Source organism: Electrophorus electricus, chromosome 4 (genome assembly GCF_041902795.1).
Source record: "Electrophorus electricus isolate QZ-2024a chromosome 4, ASM4190279v1, whole genome shotgun sequence".
NCBI classification, from domain to species: Eukaryota; Metazoa; Chordata; class Actinopteri; order Gymnotiformes; family Gymnotidae; genus Electrophorus; species Electrophorus electricus.
In genome coordinates this window covers 25,905,462-25,924,658 of record NC_137500.1, presented here as the reverse complement: position 1 = coordinate 25,924,658, position 19,197 = coordinate 25,905,462, and the positions used below count along the sequence as shown (strand labels likewise).

Sequence of the window (19,197 nt, the reverse complement as noted above, 5' to 3'; positions counted from 1 at the left end):
CAACATGTCATATGTAATTTCCACAACACGGGTCAATAATTGACTACTTTACCCGCGTCTACGTTTGTCGTCCCGTGTTTCGCTATCATCAGTGACAATGGAGAATTTCGTAAATATCAGTTTTAAAATAGCTCACGGAACTTTGAAATAGTTTGTGGGCAGCATGTTGTTATAAAAATGTTTTAACGTGTAACTAAGCAAGCAAATCAACATCTTTACATTTTTCCCCAGTGAAATAATATCGAAATCAATTTAATGCTGGTCTTTTTTCACTGAAGTCTTGTCAGGTGATTTTAGTTTTTCTTCTTTTTATGCTGTTTCTCTTGCACTCATCACTTTAAGTAACATATGACGTCCAAAACATTGCTTTTAATTTGCTTTATTTGTGATGGAAACCGAAGTGTGCATTTTAGCACAAAATGACTGATTTGCTATGCAAGAAAGATGTAAAACATAATTACTAAACAGCCATATAATATCTAATTTTATCAAGACAATACGAGCATAAAATATAATGAGAGTACTGTGAAGAGTTACCATAATACCCTTGATTATTGATAATCTACTATTCCCATTCAACACGACATGCATTTTTCTAAAAGTATACTTGGATAACTTGATTTACTAGATAATTCAGTATTTTAGAACAAAAAGAACACCCTGTTATTGCCTCCTCAAGGTGTCACTAATACACAAGGAAACTACAGGCACAGGCTGCGTCTGGAATGGTTTGCGTCAGACATTCTGTTCCAGACTGACGAGAGCGTAGTTAGCGTTGTCCTATTAAAAGGATGATGATTAAATCACACAGCGGCATATTTTTGATATGAGGAAAAGACAGCTACTAAAATTCAGTTTCTATGATTAAGAGTAGACGGATGAAGAGGTAAGAAGATCCAGGCATTGGTTTGTTCTTGGTTCTGAAACGTGGTGTTTAGCAATGGACGTTGGAAGACAAAGCGGAAGATGGAAGCACTGGATGATCGCTCTGCGGTTCTCTTTGCTGGTTCTAACCGTGGAGCAGGTGTCGACTCAGATGAGGTACTCTGTTCCCGAAGAAGTGAAAGAGGGAACCATTGTGGGAAATATTGCTAAGGATTTGGATCTTGATGTCAATACTTTAGTGGACAGACGACTCCGTGTTGTTTCTGGATCTGATGCTATTTTCGAGGTAAATCAGAACAATGGCGTTTTGTCGGTGGTTAAGAAAATAGACAGAGAGGAAATTTGCGATGCTAGCAGTGCCTGTTTGGTTAATTTAAAAATCATTGTCGAAGATCCATTAGAAATTCATTACGCGGAGGTAGAAGTTACAGACGTAAATGACCATTCGCCTACTTTTACAGATAAAGAGCAGTTGTTTGAAATAGCAGAATCCACAATTCCCGGTGAGGATTTTCGTTTGCAGGCTGCACGCGACCCTGATTTTGGTGTAAATACAGTTCGATTTTACAAACTAAGTCAAACTGATCATTTTGAACTTGAAATTCGGGATAACGGTGGAGAAGGACAAATACCGATTTTAAAATTGTCTAAGTCACTGGACAGGGAGCATCACAAAATACATAATTTGATATTGACTGCTATTGACGGTGGAAACCCACCACGATCGGGCCGAATTAACATCACTGTAATAGTTCTAGATGACAACGATAACAGACCAAAATTCAGCCAAGAGGTTTATTCTGTTACAATTCAAGAGAATGCTGAAATTGGATCTTTGGTTGTTAAAGTCAGTGCCACTGATTTAGATGAAGGCTTGAATGGAAACGTTACATATTCATTTGTAAAAAACCTTGACAAAAAAGTATACAATACATTTGATTTGGACAAAAATACAGGGGGAATCAAGGTTAAAGGCGATGTAGATTTTGAAGTCACTGATATTTTTAGGACTGTTATTACGGCTTCAGATAAAGGTCAACCACCTAAGACCAGTAACTGTAGAGTCGTGATTAAAGTAGTTGATATAAATGACAACAGACCAGAGGTGGATATTACATCTCTATCTAACGTGGTTCCTGAAAATTCCAAAATAGGAACTGTTATTTCTGTCATAAGTTTAACTGACAAAGACTCTGGCGTCAATGGAAAAGTTTTTTGTCATATATCAGACAAGGTACCTTTTGAGCTGAAGCCGACATTTAAAGAAAACATGTATTCGTTAGTAATTAATGGACGCTTAGATCGAGAGCTTATAGCCCATTATGAGATCACAATAACAGCGACAGACCTGGGACTCCCTCCGCTATCTTCGATGAAAATAGTAAGTGTGCAAATATCAGATGTCAACGACAACAGCCCAGAATTTTCTCAGAACCCTCTAGAGTTATACTTACCTGAAAACAACGCGCCTGGTGCGTCTATATTTTCTGTTAGCGCTTCAGACAAAGACGCTAATGAAAATGCTGCAATAACTTACCAGATATTTCGTACAGAAACAGCACGAAACGATATTTCAACGTTTCTCAATATTAATTCTGAAACAGGTGTTATTTATGCGCTAAAAAGTTTTGACTTTGAAACTGTCAAAACATTTCACTTCCACGTGCTCGCGACCGACTGTGGAAATCCATCACTAAGCAGCAACGCCACAGTGAACGTATTTATGTTGGATATGAACGACAACGTTCCAGTGATCCTACATCCACTCAGCGCTAACGGTTCTGATGAAGGTGTGGAGGAGATTCCCCGCAATGTGAACGCAGGACATTTGGTGACTAAAGTGAGAGCCTATGACGCAGATATAGGATACAACGGCTGGTTATTATTTTCAATGCAGGAAGTAAGTGACCACACTCTCTTTGGTTTGGACCGCTACACAGGACAGATAAGGACCCTTCGCTCATTCACAGAAACAGACGAGGCTCAGCATAAACTGGTCATACTGGTCAAAGACAATGGAAACGTTTCACTTTCAGCAACAGCGACTGTGATTATCAAAGTTGTGGAGCCCAAAGAGGCTTTTGCAGCTTCTGACGTTAAAAGCACAGTAAAAGAAGAGGAAGAGAACAACGTCACATTTTATTTGATCATTACTCTGGGCTCAGTTTCAGTGCTTTTTGTCATCAGCATCATCGTGCTGATTGTAATGCAGTGCTCCAAATCTACAGACTATTCCTCCAGGTATTTACAAGACACAAATTACGACGGGACACTGTGTCACAGCATCCAGTACAGATCCGGAGATAAACGCTACATGTTAGTTGGACCCAGAATGAGTATCGGTTCTACTATAGTCCCGGGCAGTAATGGGAATACTCTAGTGGTACCAGATCGCAGGAGAGGAACTTCTGGAGAGGTAAGATTTGACAGAAGGACATAAACTATTTTATTTATTTATTTTTTCAGTCTGTTTACTTTCACCTAGTATCTGAAGCATTACACAAGACTTCCCTTGCTTATCAATACATTATAAGTGACTAAGAACTTTAATTGCTGGAACAAAGCTTGTTTGTGGGGAGTATGACCTTAACGAATCTCGCGTGGTGCTATCTACAGTTGCTAAACTATATATTTTCAAGAAAATGTTTTGGCCGCTATTTGGTTTACTTTTAGATTGCGTTGTGTTCATAACTGTAAATAATATAAGATACGTAGACTGATTATAGGATATTATTTGATTTCAAAAACACATCCGTGCCGTAGTACTAAAATAGATTAACAGAGCCACGTTATGTAACCTTCATACGGTACAACTCATTTCGTGTGACCAAATTACACAATTTGCGAAATTTCTATATAGTAACTGCATGTCACATGTGCACTTGTTCACAGGTCACAAATACTCTGTAGTCATATCAAAAGTTATATCAACAACTACGTAAAACCTCGAAAATTATAACTAATCCTTAGTATATATTATTGAGAAGATTCCATAATCTACATCAAAAGAATTTTGACTGATATCACTTTTAATTACATTGCAGTTGAATGTAAACCATGAGAGCAGTCCATTACTTTAGAGCTGAAATCTTGTTTCATGCGCTGCATAAGGCGTGGAAAAGAGTATTTTTATTTATTGTGAAAAATATATAAATAGCAAACATAAGAGAAAGAAAATGACGTCCCATTTGACAAGATGGACATGCTAATGAAGGAGGAGCAAGCACCAAAATCGTGTTGTGTCTAAAGCGCGAAAACCGCGTGGTGTCAGCGTTGTACTACGATTTTTTTGTGAAGACGAAGTCCTTGCCTCTATAATGACATGCGTAGTGTTGTTTTCTTTCAGACGAACGACAGCGTAGCAAGAGCTGAGGAAATTTGACTCGTTACAGTCTTCCTGCTGTGCTATTAAGTAGAAGATTTTAAAAATGAAAATTGGTTTGAAAACGGTTCTGTGTCTCGCGTGTCGTTAAAGTGTCTGGAACTGGAACATCTTCCTCGTGTGCATTGCATCCGGTTTGGGATTATCGTTCGTGATGGGAGGCAGCAGACAACGGCGCAGATTGGAGTACTGGTGGATTGCTCTACGATTCGTTGTACTGCTCTGTTTCCAGGACCAGATTTCAGCTCAGATAAGATACTCAGTACCAGAGGAAGTACAAGAGGGATACGTTGTGGGAAATATTGCTAAGGATTTGGGTCTTGATGTCAGTAGGTTGGGGGACAGACGTTTCCGTATCGTTTCAGCGTCTAAGAACGGCCTTTTCCAGGTCAATCAGAACAATGGCGTTTTGTATGTAGACAGGAAAATCGACAGGGAAGAAATGTGTGATAACAACAGTCCCTGTATAGTTAACCTCAAAATCGTCGTAGAAAACCCCCTGGAAATTCATTATGTGCTAGTAGATATTACAGATGTTAATGACCATACTCCTACATTTCCAGAAAAGCAACAAAATTTAGAGATCGCAGAGAATACTTTGCCAGGTGCGCGATTCCAGTTACAAAGTACGCGCGATCCAGATCTCGGTGTGAATTCGGTGCGCTCCTATAAATTAAGGCAAAACGAGCATTTTGATTTAGAGATAAGAGACAGGGGTGATGAAAAAGTCCCATTTCTGGTGTTACAAAGAGCACTGGATAGAGAACGCAAAGCTAAACACGAGCTACTACTTACAAGTATAGATGGCGGTAATCCACCGAAGAGTGGGACTTTAAATGTTACCGTTATTGTTCTCGATATCAACGACAATCGCCCTGTGTTCAGTCAGGAGGTTTACACAGCGCAGCTACAGGAAAATGTCGCGATGGGCACTATAGTAATAAAAGTGAATGCAACTGATCTGGACGAAGGTTCTAACGGAGACGTCATGTATTCCCTTGGCAGTAACCTAAATCGTAAAATATATGATATATTTGATTTGGATAATGTTTCAGGTGAAATGCGGGTGAAGGGTAACATAGACTTTGAAAACACTGACATATACAGATTAGATGTGTTGGCTTCTGATAAGGGCACACCTCCAATGACTGTTGATTGCAGAGTTATTGTGAAAATTTTAGATGTAAATGATAACACCCCGGAAATAGAGGTTACTTCACTTTCTAATGTAGTTCCTGAAGATTCCAAACCTGGAACTGTTATTTCCCTAGTCAATGTTTTAGATAACGACTCTGGTGTAAATGGGAAGGTTTTATGTACGTTGTCATCAAACATTCCTTTTGAACTAAAACCGTCTCTACAAGACAATATGTACTCTTTAGTAACAAAGAATAATTTGGACAGAGAGAATACTTCACTTTATGAAATCAAAGTAACAGCGACAGACTTTGGTCAACCTCCTCTAACTGCTGAAAAAATTCTGAGTGTGCAGGTGTCTGATGTGAATGATAACAGCCCAGAGTTTTCTCAAAATCCCATTGAAATATATTTAGTGGAAAACAATGCCCCTGGTGCTTCCATTTTCTCTGTAAGTGCATCAGATAAAGACATTCTTGAAAATGCTGCAATTTCATATAACATTCTCAGAGGAGATAGTGTACAAAATGATATGAGTTCATTCCTTAATGTGCATCCTGAAATGGGCATTATTCGATCGCTAAAAAGTTTTGATTTTGAAACAATCAAAAAGTTCCAGTTTCAAATGCTTGCTACAGATGCTGGAAATCCACCACTAAACGGCAACGTGACAGTGAACGTGTTCATTCTGGACCAGAACGACAACGTTCCAGTGATCTTATATCCAGTCAGCGCTAACGGTTCTGCTGAAGGTGTGGAGGAGATTCCCCGCAATGTGAACGCAGGACATTTGGTGACTAAAGTGAGAGCCTATGACGCAGATATAGGATACAACGGCTGGTTATTATTTTCAATGCAGGAAGTAAGTGACCACACTCTCTTTGGTTTGGACCGCTACACAGGACAGATAAGGACCCTTCGCTCATTCACAGAAACAGACGAGGCTCAGCATAAACTGGTCATACTGGTCAAAGACAATGGAAACGTTTCACTTTCAGCAACAGCGACTGTGATTATCAAAGTTGTGGAGCCCAAAGAGGCTTTTGCAGCTTCTGACGTTAAAAGCACAGTAAAAGAAGAGGAAGAGAACAACGTCACATTTTATTTGATCATTACTCTGGGCTCAGTTTCAGTGCTTTTTATCATCAGCATCATCGTTCTGATTGTAATGCAGTGCTCCAAATCTACAGACTATTCCTCCAAGTATTTACAAGACACAAATTATGACGGGACACTGTGTCACAGCATCCAGTACAGATCCGGAGATAAACGGTACATGTTAGTTGGACCCAGAATGAGTATCGGTTCTACTATAGTCCCGGGCAGTAACGGGAATACTCTAGTGGTACCAGATAGGAGGAGGAGAACATCTGGAGAGGTAAGAAATGAATACGTTATAGGAACTGTAATTTTATATAAAATTGTATAGTAATCCCATACATTATAAAACTACTAGAATAAACACACCATTATATGCTATTATGTAATTCATATATAAAAGTATGTGTGTGTATGTGTGTGCATGCAGGCATGCGCAAACAAGGTAGTGAGGGGGTGTTGATGCAGTAAGATGTCATGTAAAAGGACTAAATTAAGCTTTGTAATCCAGGCAAAAACAAAATTCAGGACAACCTTTATCTTAAGGTCACCCTGCTAGCAAAATGTGAGTGTTGTATGAACAGCCAAGGTGACATACACCAGCCTGCTGAACCACTTGATTAATAACCCCACTCACACTCCATATTCTCACTTCACAACCGCACTCATACTCCATACTTTCACTTCACAACCCCACTCATACTCCATACTCTCACTTCACAACCCCACTCACACTCCATACTCTCACTTCACAACCCCACTCATACTCCATATTCTCACTTCACAACCCCACTCACACTCCATACTCTCACTTCACAACCCCACTCACACTCCATACTCTCACTTCACAACCCCACTCACACTCCATACTCTCACTTCACAACCCCACTCACACTCCATACTCTCACTTCACAACCCCACTCACACTCCATACTCTCAGTTCACAACCCCACTCATACTCCATACTCTCACTTCACAACCCCACTCATACTCCATACTCTCACTTCACAACCGCACTCATACTCCATACTCTCACTTCACAACCCCACTCATACTCCATACTCTCACTTCACAACCCCACTCACACTCCATACTCTCACTTCACAACCCCACTCACACTCCATACTCTCACTTCACAACCCCACTCACACTCCATACTCTCACTTCACAACCCCACTCACACTCCATACTCTCACTTCACAACCCCACTCACACTCCATACTCTCAGTTCACAACCCCACTCATACTCCATACTCTCACTTCACAACCGCACTCATACTCCATACTCTCAGTTCACAACCCCACTCATACTCCATACTCTCACTTCACAACCGCACTCATACTCCATACTCTCACTTCACAACCCCACTCATACTCCATACTCTCACTTCACAACCCCACTCACACTCCACACTCTCTCTTCTTAACCCCACTCATACTCCACACTCTCTCTTTACTTTGTGTTCCATCTCGTGGATTTCTCAGAGAAGATGTAGAAACTGGTTTCTCAACTAACTTTTCTCATTCTGCTGTTGTCAGCCGTGTGCTTTCAGCAAGCATACACCAGACCTCTCCACCTCCAATACTGCAAACCACCCATCACCCCCAGCCATGTCCTCTCACTGATACAGCTCTTCCATCACCTCAGTGTCATCACCATAATGGTTCCTTTAGCCTTCAAATGACTGTATATCCAGCAAATACTACCAATAGTAGCCACAGCATAGAGAGTACAGTGTGTACCTTGGAGGGTTTCCACTATAATAGCAATAAATGTTCACAGAACAGTTGTGGGCAGTGTGGTGATTTGCTGGTTAGCATGTTTGTCTCTCAGCCTTCAGGTTCATGTCCCATCTGGGTAAAGTTTCCACATTCTCTCCATGTCTGTGTGGGGTCTTGGGTTTCTTCCCCAGTCCAAAAACACAGAAGTTAGGAAAACTGGTTACCTTAAAATCCTGGTGTGTGTGTGAATGATTGCATATCTAGTGATAGATGGCTGTGTTGTCTGGTTGAATGTATGCTTTGTGTGATTTGCTGGTGTGTTGACTGGATGTAAAAATGTTGAGTGCATTGTATTGGTTTTAAAGTGACCTTGGGTACTAAAAAAGGTTCTACATATGTGTTACTATTAATAATAACAATCAGGCATCTAGTGTGCTTTTATTTTTATTTTTAGTGGGCTTTTATTTTTAAATATGAATCTGTATAGAACAAGAAAAGATGTGCAGTCCGTGTCCTTTTTAAGGGTATATTCTAATGCAAGCAAATAACATTTATTTATTTCAGCTCTTTTAAATATATTTGTACTATACTGAGTTTAAATGTTTATACAGTATTGTACCACAAATGCAAGTACCTATTATACCTAATTCTGAAGAGTCGATCATCAGGGTTCAGACACAATGATCCCTTTAGGGAAGATGCGGAAAGCTGATTGATTAATGGTGGCATTTGTATTTGTGTTTTACACAAATGTAACATATGTGCATATTGACGTTTGTCTGTATGCAAAATCATTGCTGAGATATAACCTCACTTCCTGTTTGGAGTCTTTGGAGTCATATTCATATACATGCAAAAACTTAATATGTTGGTCATATTATGAAAATGGACTCAAGAGTTACACAGGGGAGCCTTGAGGCTTTTAGTGTTGTTTGAGCAGAAGTAAGAATTTTGTCTCTATGGCTCAGTTTAAGAGTGACAGAGCAAAATATGAAAACACTGTGCTGTAGCACACCCTTAAAACTAATCAGGCTCACCTCATGTGCCTCAGTAGCAGCAATGAGTACTACCTATACACTAAGGTTCATATCTCCAAGGTGTATGGTTTGGTCTCCACAATGCATTTTAGTGGAGAATCAGACACTAACAAAAACGCTAAGTGTCCATAACCCATGCTTCGCCTCCTGTCTGCAGACCTCTGAAATACTCTACAAACTTTGTTAATGATCTTACAGAACTGCTGTCAGCCATCACTACCAGACCTGCTTGTTTTTTCTTAAGTGTTAGCCATACAAATAATTAAAAGGACAATGCTGTCAAGGGCTGTGGTGGAAAAATGAGAGCACATCAAACGCAGACAACCTTATGCACTGAGTAGTAAAAAGTTTATTGAGTTCCGTCCCCTGTATAACAGAGTAAGAGGACTGACGTGCAGTACGGTCCCCCTCCCCTTATACACAGAACAGAAGAAAGAGGAAAAAAGAAAAATGACTGCTACAGAGTTCCTGCTAATTCATGTTTTGGTTAGCCTGAGCGCTGAAGGCTTCATCTATCTCTATGGTTAGAACAGTATGTGAGCAGCTGGAGTCCCTGACTCACACGCTTATCTGCAGACTGTTATGCTGTGACTATAGAAACATAAAGCAAAGTAAAATAAAGCAAAGTAAATTTCCACAAAATGAAGCAAAGTAAATTTCCACAACAAGGGCCTTCTCAATCTGTTTTTGAATAACCTTTGAGCTGTTACATGTTAAAAAGTCCATTCACGGTCCAGGGCATCCAGTAGATGTTATGAGCAGGAATCTTCACAGTTCACCTACTGCTATTAAGCCAATAGCCCCCTCTGACTATTTCATTGTTTACTTTGATTCTAAATTGTGATTTCCTTCATTTTTACATCTGTGTAAAAGAGAGGTATATAAATTAAAATTCTAAGGATTTATTTGGGAAGGCCAAACATAAAAGCACACTCTGTTGTTCCTCTTCTTGATCAAATAGAGCATGTTTTTGCTGTTTTGGTTTCTGAAAGGCACAGATCACCATGGAGAAATGGAATAAAAAAACCCCTCAAACTAAGGGGTGCAAGAATGCCAACTGTATGTAGAGGAAAACTCAATCTCAGATCCACTATGACAAAGTCTTCGTGGTGGCAAATGACACCTCTCAAGACAGAATTAGCATGCAAAAACAGTGATGCTTGAAGTGGGTTTCCAGTTTGTGGAGATTCATTTATCGTTCTCCATCACAGATGATTATAAAATTAGATCAAACATAGTCCTTCTAAATTTATGACTCAAGCTATTGGGGATAATCTATGAAATTTATGACCATTACTTGTCTGGGCTGACTAAGATATAGAGCTTCACCTAACTGCTTATATAAGCAGAAGGTATAAAGGCAATGAAATTATGATCTAAAGTACTACTCAGTAACAAATATGAAATTATTCAAGGCATGCTGCTAATTTAGAGTGCTTTTATGTATACTTTTAATTTAGAGTATCATTACACAATCAACAATTTATTGATGAACAATTTTACACGTTTCACACCTTGAGCACAAGACAAGGCCTCACATAAACATTTTGTTTGATTTGCGAAGTGGTAAAGGGGTAGGATATCATTGGCATGAGACCACAAGACAAGGTGGGCTATGGAATAGAGAGTGTAAATTTTGCAGTGTTTGAGAGGCCTGTTGGTCCAGACAAAGTCACAAAGCACTTTTAGTATACAAGAAGACTTCTGATCAGCAACTTATGGACCTACACTACAGGGCTGTGGTCATATACCAGATCATTCTTAGGTTCCCAGTCTCCAGGGCTGTGGTGATCGTTTTACTTCTGTTGAATTTGTGCTGCTGAGGAAATACTTTAAAACTATTTGCTGCTTTGACTCCCTTCCTATTAGCTTTTTAAAATAAGTTTTCAACTGGCTAGCAATGGACATGATGCAAAATTAAATGGTTCACTCTTTCAGGCTTTTTTTTTAATAATTGAAAACTGCAGTTAAGGTCCTCTTATACATGAATTATGCAGATGCTTTGATACTAAGAACTAATAAGAAACCTCCATTTTCTACTCAAGATTATTGAAAAAGTAGCTTTTGACCCATTCAGCATCTTCCTAAATGCAAATGGCTGTTTCAGCGTCTATAGGTCTTGTTACAAGCTACATCACAACATACAGACTATGCTTGTAAATGTTCTAAATGCCATTCCCCTAAATACAGATCCATGCACATATCAGCCCTGGTGCTACTTGACCTTAGCGTTGCCCTTGGTGCTGTTGACCATAAAATAGTTTGAGATAGACTTGAAAATTGGGTAAGATATTCCAGAATAGACCTCAGTTAGTTTAGGTAATATGTGGAAGATTGCAGCAGATCACCTTGACATATGGGGTTCCTCATGTGTTGCATTTATCCTATTCAAATTATACCTGCTGCCATTAGGCCAAATATTGAAAGATATTACAACTGCCTGTCACAAGTACTGGGGAAATTGCATTGATTGGTTAAAAAACAAGATTGAATCATTTTTGGCATTTACTTAACCCATATTATTTACTTCACCCTTATTCACACACATATTGTGGCAGAGAATGCACTAAATTATCAAGCTTGTTTACTAATAGATAATATAAGATAGCAAAATGTATTAAATTATAGTGTTGCCTAAGAAATTTGAGTGTGGTGCCCCCAAATGAAAACTACAGCAAGACAAACCAGATTTAACTACTGAGATAACTTGTCAAACTTCTCAATTAACTATCTATTTCAGAAGTGGTTAAACAACTAATTTTTAGTGATAATGGTAGCCTATTCTTTTGTTTGTTTGTTTCCCTGTTGTGTGCTATTTTATCACTTCACAATGGCCTATTCATTACACTGTTATAGTTTTTGTATTGCACATATAAAATCATCACATTAAGGAAACCTTGATTTTGTAATGGACTAGGGCCATGAAAGGACTTAATCCAGCACTGCATTGTCTACTTAATTTATGTAATCTTCTTTTAAGATATTCATGCTATTTTTATATTTATGCAAAACACTTTTTATTTCTATGTATGAAATGCAATATACAAATAGACATGTTTTGCATTCAGCTTCATAACTAAGATACATCCAATAGTAAAAAAAAATCAATAGCCTAACTATGCACACATAAAAAAAACAACCTTTCTTTGTTTATAGACTTACTGAAATGATAAATGGGAGAATCTCTATGTAATACCTGTATATATATTTACAGGGTCATTAAAGAGGCTTGCTGCTAAAGTACTCAAAATTGCAGATATGAACAATATCGCTTTAAATCAACATCACTCTCATAAGCCATGAATAGATGCACATGCCATCACATTAACTGCCATCACAAACACTCTGGATTGGTTTTCTGGATATGAATAAATTGCAGTGCCAAAGGTGAAAAAAACACTGGAATTTATTTTAGTCTAGACTTAGGCTTAATCTTGAAAAATGGTATCTATGACCCTGTAGGAGCTATCCATTCTTTTAGCTCTGAAATATAAATCTCAGGCCATAGTAACACACCCAATTTGATGTTTTTATTCAACCTGACAAAATAGAATCAGACAGAAAAGTAATAACTTATTATACGTTTGCGATAAGTCTTATTGAATCATCTTATATAATAAGATTAAATAGTAATATATCTTTGATTGCTGTTTTCACCGGCGGTGTCTCTTGACCAGTCGGCGTCAGTGTTGTTCTAAAATTGTAATCTTGTTCTAAATCCTGTTCATAATCGTGACGTGGGTAGTACTGCTTTTTCCTGACGAACAAAGAGGACATGCAAGATGTGGAACTGTAATTATACAGAATCCGTATCTGCTGACGTTACTAAATTGAATATTTTTTATTAGTTATTAGTTAATTCTTATGATATCACATTATTGCGCTCTTTGAAAACTGAGGTTTTAGTGCTGCGCGTGCATTCGATTTAGGGCAATCACTGGCAATGGGAGAATCCGGACAAAGACATAAATGGGAATACTGGTGCTTTGCTCTACGTTTGTTTCTGCTGCTGTGTTTCGCGGAGCAGATTTCGACTCAGATAAGATACTCTATTCCAGAAGAGGTGAAAGAGGGATACAGAGTTGGAAATCTTGCTAAGGATTTGGGTCTCGATGTCAGTAATTTGGTAAACAGGCGCCTCCGCATCGTTTCTGCATCTAAGGACGCTCTTTTTGAGGTAAACCAAAACAATGGCATTTTGTATACTCATACAAAAATCGACAGAGAAGAAATATGTGACGGCAACAGTCCCTGTGTTTTGGATCTTAAAATCGTAGTGGAACATCCTCTAGAGATTCATTATGTAGGAATAGACATTTCTGATATAAATGACCATGCACCTATATTTCAAGATAAGCAACAAAGATTAGAAATCGCAGAGAGCACGTTTCCCGGAGCGCGCTTTCAATTACAGAATGCACGCGATCCAGATATTGGCGTGAATTCGGTGCGATCCTATAAATTAAGCCAAAACGAACATTTTGATCTGGAAATCAGAGACAGAGGCGGCGAAAAGGTGTCTTTTCTGGTGTTACAGAAAGCACTTGATCGTGAACATAAAACTGACCATGAGTTACTATTAACAGCAATAGATGGTGGGAATCCACCAAGGTCTGGGACTTTAAATATCACGGTTAGTGTTCTCGATAACAACGACAATCGCCCAGTGTTCAGTCAAGACGTCTACACAGTAAATTTACAGGAAAACGTTCCCGTTGGTACCATTGTAACCAAAGTAAATGCAACTGATTTGGACGAAGGTTCTAACGGAGAGGTCATGTATTCTCTTGGCAGTAACTTAAATCGTAAAATCTATGATATATTTGATTTGGATAATGTTTCAGGTGAAATTCGGGTCAAGGGTGAAATCGACTTTGAAAACACTGACATATACAGATTAGATGTGTTGGCTTCTGATAAGGGCACACCTCCAATGACGGTTGATTGCAGAGTTATTGTGAACATTTTAGATGTAAACGATAACACCCCGGAAATCGAGGTTACATCACTTTCTAATGTAGTTCCTGAAGATTCCAAACCTGGAACTGTTATTTCCCTAATCAATGTTTTAGATAAAGACTCTGGCGTAAATGGGAAAGTGTTATGCACTTTGTCTCAGAATACACCTTTTGAACTAAAACCATCCATTAAGGCCAATATGTACTCTTTAGTTACCAAAGAGCATTTAGACAGAGAGAAGATGCCTCTTTATGATGTCATAGTGACAGCACAAGACTTTGGTGATCCTTCTCTAATGGCAGTAAAAGTTTTGACTGTAGAGGTGTCGGATGTAAATGATAATAGTCCTGAGTTTCCGCAAAGCCAAACTTGGCAATATTTATTTGAGAACAATGCTCCAGGTGCTTCTATTCTATCTGTTCATGCTTTGGATAAAGATATAAATGAAAATTCTATAATTTCATACAGCATTGTTAGAAGAGATGGGGCCTACAATGATATGGCATCTTTTCTTAACATCAATTCTGAAACAGGTGCTATTTATGCGCTGAAGAGCTTTGACTTTGAAATGATAAAGGCTTTCCAGTTCCAAATTATGGCTTCAGATTCTGGGACTCCTCCACTAAGTGGCAACGTCACAGTGAACTTGTACATTTTAGATCAGAATGACAACGTTCCAGTGATCTTATATCCAGTCAGCGCTAATGGTTCTGCTGAAGGTGTGGAGGAGATTCCCCGCAATGTGAACGCAGGACATTTGGTGACTAAAGTGAGAGCCTATGACGCAGATATAGGATACAACGGCTGGTTATTATTTTCAATGCAGGAAGTAAGTGACCACACTCTCTTTGGTTTGGACCGCTACACAGGACAGATAAGGACCCTTCGCTCATTCACAGAAACAGACGAGGCTCAGCATAAACTGGTCATACTGGTCAAAGACAATGGAAACGTTTCACTTTCCGCAACAGCGACTGTGATTATCAAAGTTGTGGAGCCCAAAGAGGCTTTTGCAGCTTCTGACATTAAAAGCACAGTAAAAGAAGAGGAAGAGAACAACGTCACATTTTATTTGATCATTACTCTGGGCTCAGTTTCAGTGCTTTTTGTCATCAGCATCATCGTGCTGATTGTAATGCAGTGCTCCAAATCTACAGACTATTCCTCCAAGTATTTACAAGACACAAATTATGACGGGACACTGTGTCACAGCATCCAGTACAGATCCGGAGATAAACGGTACATGTTAGTTGGACCCAGAATGAGTATCGGTTCTGCTATAGTCCCAGGCAGTAATGGAAATACTTTAATGGTGCAAGATCCCAGGTGGAGAGCTTCAGAAGAGGTAAGAACGAACATCTATCTATCTATCTATCTATCTATCTATCTATCTATCTATCTATCTATCTATCTATCTATCTATCTATCTATCTATCTATCTATCTATCTATCTATCTATCTATCTATCTATCTATCTATCTTTGAATTGGATATTATTTCAGCAATGCCTTTGGAATTAATAATAAGTCTTTGCAATTTTGTTTCCATTTTAATTAATGTTCAATTTCGCTCCAGGTGATGTCACTGTTACATAGAGATAAAGTATATGCTTGATAACCGACGTGGTGCATATTGCGCATGCCTGTTTTTTTTTTGTTTTTTTTTTTTCTGCGTAGAATAGCGAACAATCATATAGCACGGAAGAAACCATGGTATTATTTACATCGCCAGTAGTATAGACACAATCTTAGCATTCTTAAACAAACATGGATGAATATATTCAATAATTAATCGCGATCGATATATATTTCAAGTGAATCGGATTTAAGTGAATCACTCACGATGATTATCGGAGGACAAAGGCGAAAATGGGAGTACGGGTGGATAGTTCTGTGTTTCTCGTTGCTGCGTTGCTTCGATGAGATTTCAGCTCAAATTAGGTACTCTATTCCCGAGGAGCGGAAAGAGGGATACATTGTGGGCAACCTTGCTAAAGACTTGGGTCTTGATGTCGGTACTCTTGTGGATAGACGATTTCGTATCGTTTCTGGATCTAAGGACACTCTTTTCCAGGTAAATCAGGACAGTGGTGTATTGTATGTGCGTAAGAAAATCGACAGAGAGGAAATATGTGATGGAAATATGGCTTGCATTATAAACCTTAAAATAGCAGTAGAAGATCCGTTAGAGATTCACTACGTTGGTGTAGAGATCACAGATATAAATGATAATTCACCGATTTTTCCCGAAAAAGAGAAACGGCTTGAAATAGCCGAAAATCGACTTATAGGAGCTCGTTTCCAACTGCAGGCTGCGCGTGATCCTGACATAGGAATACATTCTGTTCGTTTGTATAAGATAAGTCAAAACGAGCATTTTGAATTACAGGTCAGGGAAAGGGGAGAAGAAAAAATCCCATATTTGGTTTTACAGAAATATTTGGACAGAGAAAGATCAGGAGAACACGGGTTAATACTCACTGCAATTGACGGTGGAACGCCACCAAAATCAGCGATACTTAATGTTTCTATAATAGTCCTAGACATAAATGATAATCCTCCCGTTTTCAGTCAGGATACCTATTCGGTGACACTACCAGAAAACATAAAACCCGGCGCCCTTATTTCTAAGGTCTCGTCAACAGATATTGACGAGGGACCTAATGGCGATATAGCTTACTCATTTGGGAGCGCAGTAAACGCGAAAATTCGTGATATATTTAGTCTAGATAGTACAAGTGGGGAAATTCGATTGAAAGGCCTTCTTGATTTTGAGGACACGGACGTCTACAAATTAGATATACAAGCAACGGATAAAGGCCAGCCTCCATTAAATGCAGAAAGTGGGCTTATTGTAAAAATACTGGATGTTAACGATAATGCTCCCGAAATAGAGATAACATCACTATCTAATATGATTTCCGAAGATTCACATCCAGGGACTGTCATTTCTTTGATTAGTGCTACGGATAAGGATTCAGGAGAAAATGGAAAAATTATTTGTCGTCTTAACGACAACACACCATTTGAGTTGAAACCGTCTGTTCAGGATAATATGTATTCTTTAGTGACTAAAAGTCATTTAGATAGAGAGAGAGTTTCACAATTTGATATTACTATTACTGCATCAGACCGGGGAGAGCCTTCTCTATCCACTTTCAAAACGCTGAGTGTACAGGTATCAGATGTGAACGACAATAGACCGGAATTTTTAATAAACCCCCTTGACTTGTACATTTTTGAAAACAACTCTCCCGGAGCATCGATTGTTTTTGTTTCTGCGTCTGACAAAGACTTAAATGAAAATGCTGCAATCTCCTACCACATTGTTAGAGAGGAAGGAACACAGAATAGTATGACATCATTCCTAAATATTAATCCCGAAACCGGCGTTATTTATGCGCTTAAAAGTTTCGATTTTGAGAGAATAAAAACATTTCAGTTTCAGGCTCTTGCTACAGACTCTGGAACTCCACCACTTAGTAGCAACGTCACAGTGAACGTGTACATTCTAGATCAGAACGACAACTTTCCAGTGATCCTACATCCACTCAGCGCTAACGGTTCTGCTGAAGGTGTGGAGGAGATTCCCCGCAATGTGAACGCAGGACATTTGGTGACTAAAGTGAGAGCCTATGACGCAGATATAGGATACAACGGCTGGTTATTATTTTCAATGCAGGAAGTAAGTGACCACACTCTCTTTGGTTTGGACCGCTACACAGGACAGATAAGGACCCTTCGCTCATTCACAGAAACAGATGAGGCTCAGCATAAACTGGTCATACTGGTCAAAGATAATGGAAACATTTCACTTTCAGCAACAGCGACTGTGATTATCAAAGTTGTGGAGCCCAAAGAGGCTTTTGCAGCTTCTGACATTAAAAGCACAGTAAAAGAAGAGGAAGAGAACAACGTCACATTTTATTTGATCATTACTCTGGGCTCAGTTTCAGTGCTTTTTGTCATCAGCATCATCGTTCTGATTGTAATGCAGTGCTCCAAATCTACAGACTATTCCTCCAAGTATTTACAAGACACAAATTATGACGGGACACTGTGTCACAGCATCCAGTACAGATCCGGAGATAAACGCTACATGTTAGTTGGACCCAGAATGAGTATCGGTACTACTATAGTCCCTGGCAGTAATGGGAATACACTAGTGGTATCAGATCACAGGAAGAGAACTTCTGGAGAGGTAAGAAATGCACTTTAAAATGACTTGTAATAAATTCAATTTACTGAGTGGACAATTCGTTGAATACGTTTAGCATTTACAAGTCGTAAGCTATTCATATAGCAGCACCAGCACCGGTGACCTCAGTCCATTTTGTTATTAATAACGTTTTCTTTCTCATGTCCATTTAATAACAATACAAAGTCTATGGTCGTGTCATTGAGAGTGCATTCATGAAAAAAAAGATCATGAAGTGTCGCTTACATTAACGTAGCATGTTCAACCAAATATACAGTAATGATAGACAAATATAGTTATTTATTAGTTTAAACCATTTGTTATGGTTCGTTTTTTATGAGTTTTGTCCATTAGAGGACACGCCTCCAAAATGCGTACGATACAGTTTTCACTCAGGAAGCCCTACTTTACTAGCGCTACTGTCCATGGTACTGAAATACTTACTATTACACTAAGTGACCATAACAGTACTTTACACTAATTTCTAAGGTGATATCCACACATGTTTGGCAACATTATTGTACTCCGTTATTGAATTAATTGACTGATCGAAAAACTTCTGTCCTGAATGATTGAATTAATATACAGCCAGACGCAAAATCGAGACCGACACGGTGATCACCTCTGAAGTTACAAAAATTATTGACTGCCTGTACATTACTTATTTTATTACACAGCTACATTCCTGAAGAATCATTAACTAGATACTAAGTTCTGAATAGATTTGTCGGTTACAAGCGTCCCCTAAGAGGACGAACTCCACTAAGAGGAATGAACTCC

General features: G+C 38.8%; 1 protein-coding gene and 3 pseudogenes across 1 annotated transcript in view; all 4 read left to right on the top strand.

Annotated features, from left to right (window-relative positions):
- The first annotated feature begins 788 nt into the window (after window positions 1-788).
- Window positions 789-4,267, top strand: LOC113575575 (protocadherin alpha-8 pseudogene; annotated as a pseudogene).
- On the top strand, window positions 4,267-8,128 carry LOC145657356 (protocadherin alpha-2 pseudogene; annotated as a pseudogene).
- Window positions 8,129-13,065: 4,937 nt separating this feature from the next.
- Window positions 13,066-19,197, top strand: part of LOC113577152 (protocadherin alpha-C2-like) — a 143,691-nt gene continuing 137,559 nt past the window's right edge. Inside the window, exon 1 of the mRNA XM_035521327.2 lies at window positions 13,066-15,565. Coding sequence (XP_035377220.1) covers window positions 13,205-15,565 — 2,361 coding nt within the window. The 5' untranslated portion in view covers window positions 13,066-13,204. The remainder of the gene's footprint in view (window positions 15,566-19,197) is intronic.
- Window positions 15,908-18,831, top strand: LOC145657606 (protocadherin gamma-C3 pseudogene; annotated as a pseudogene).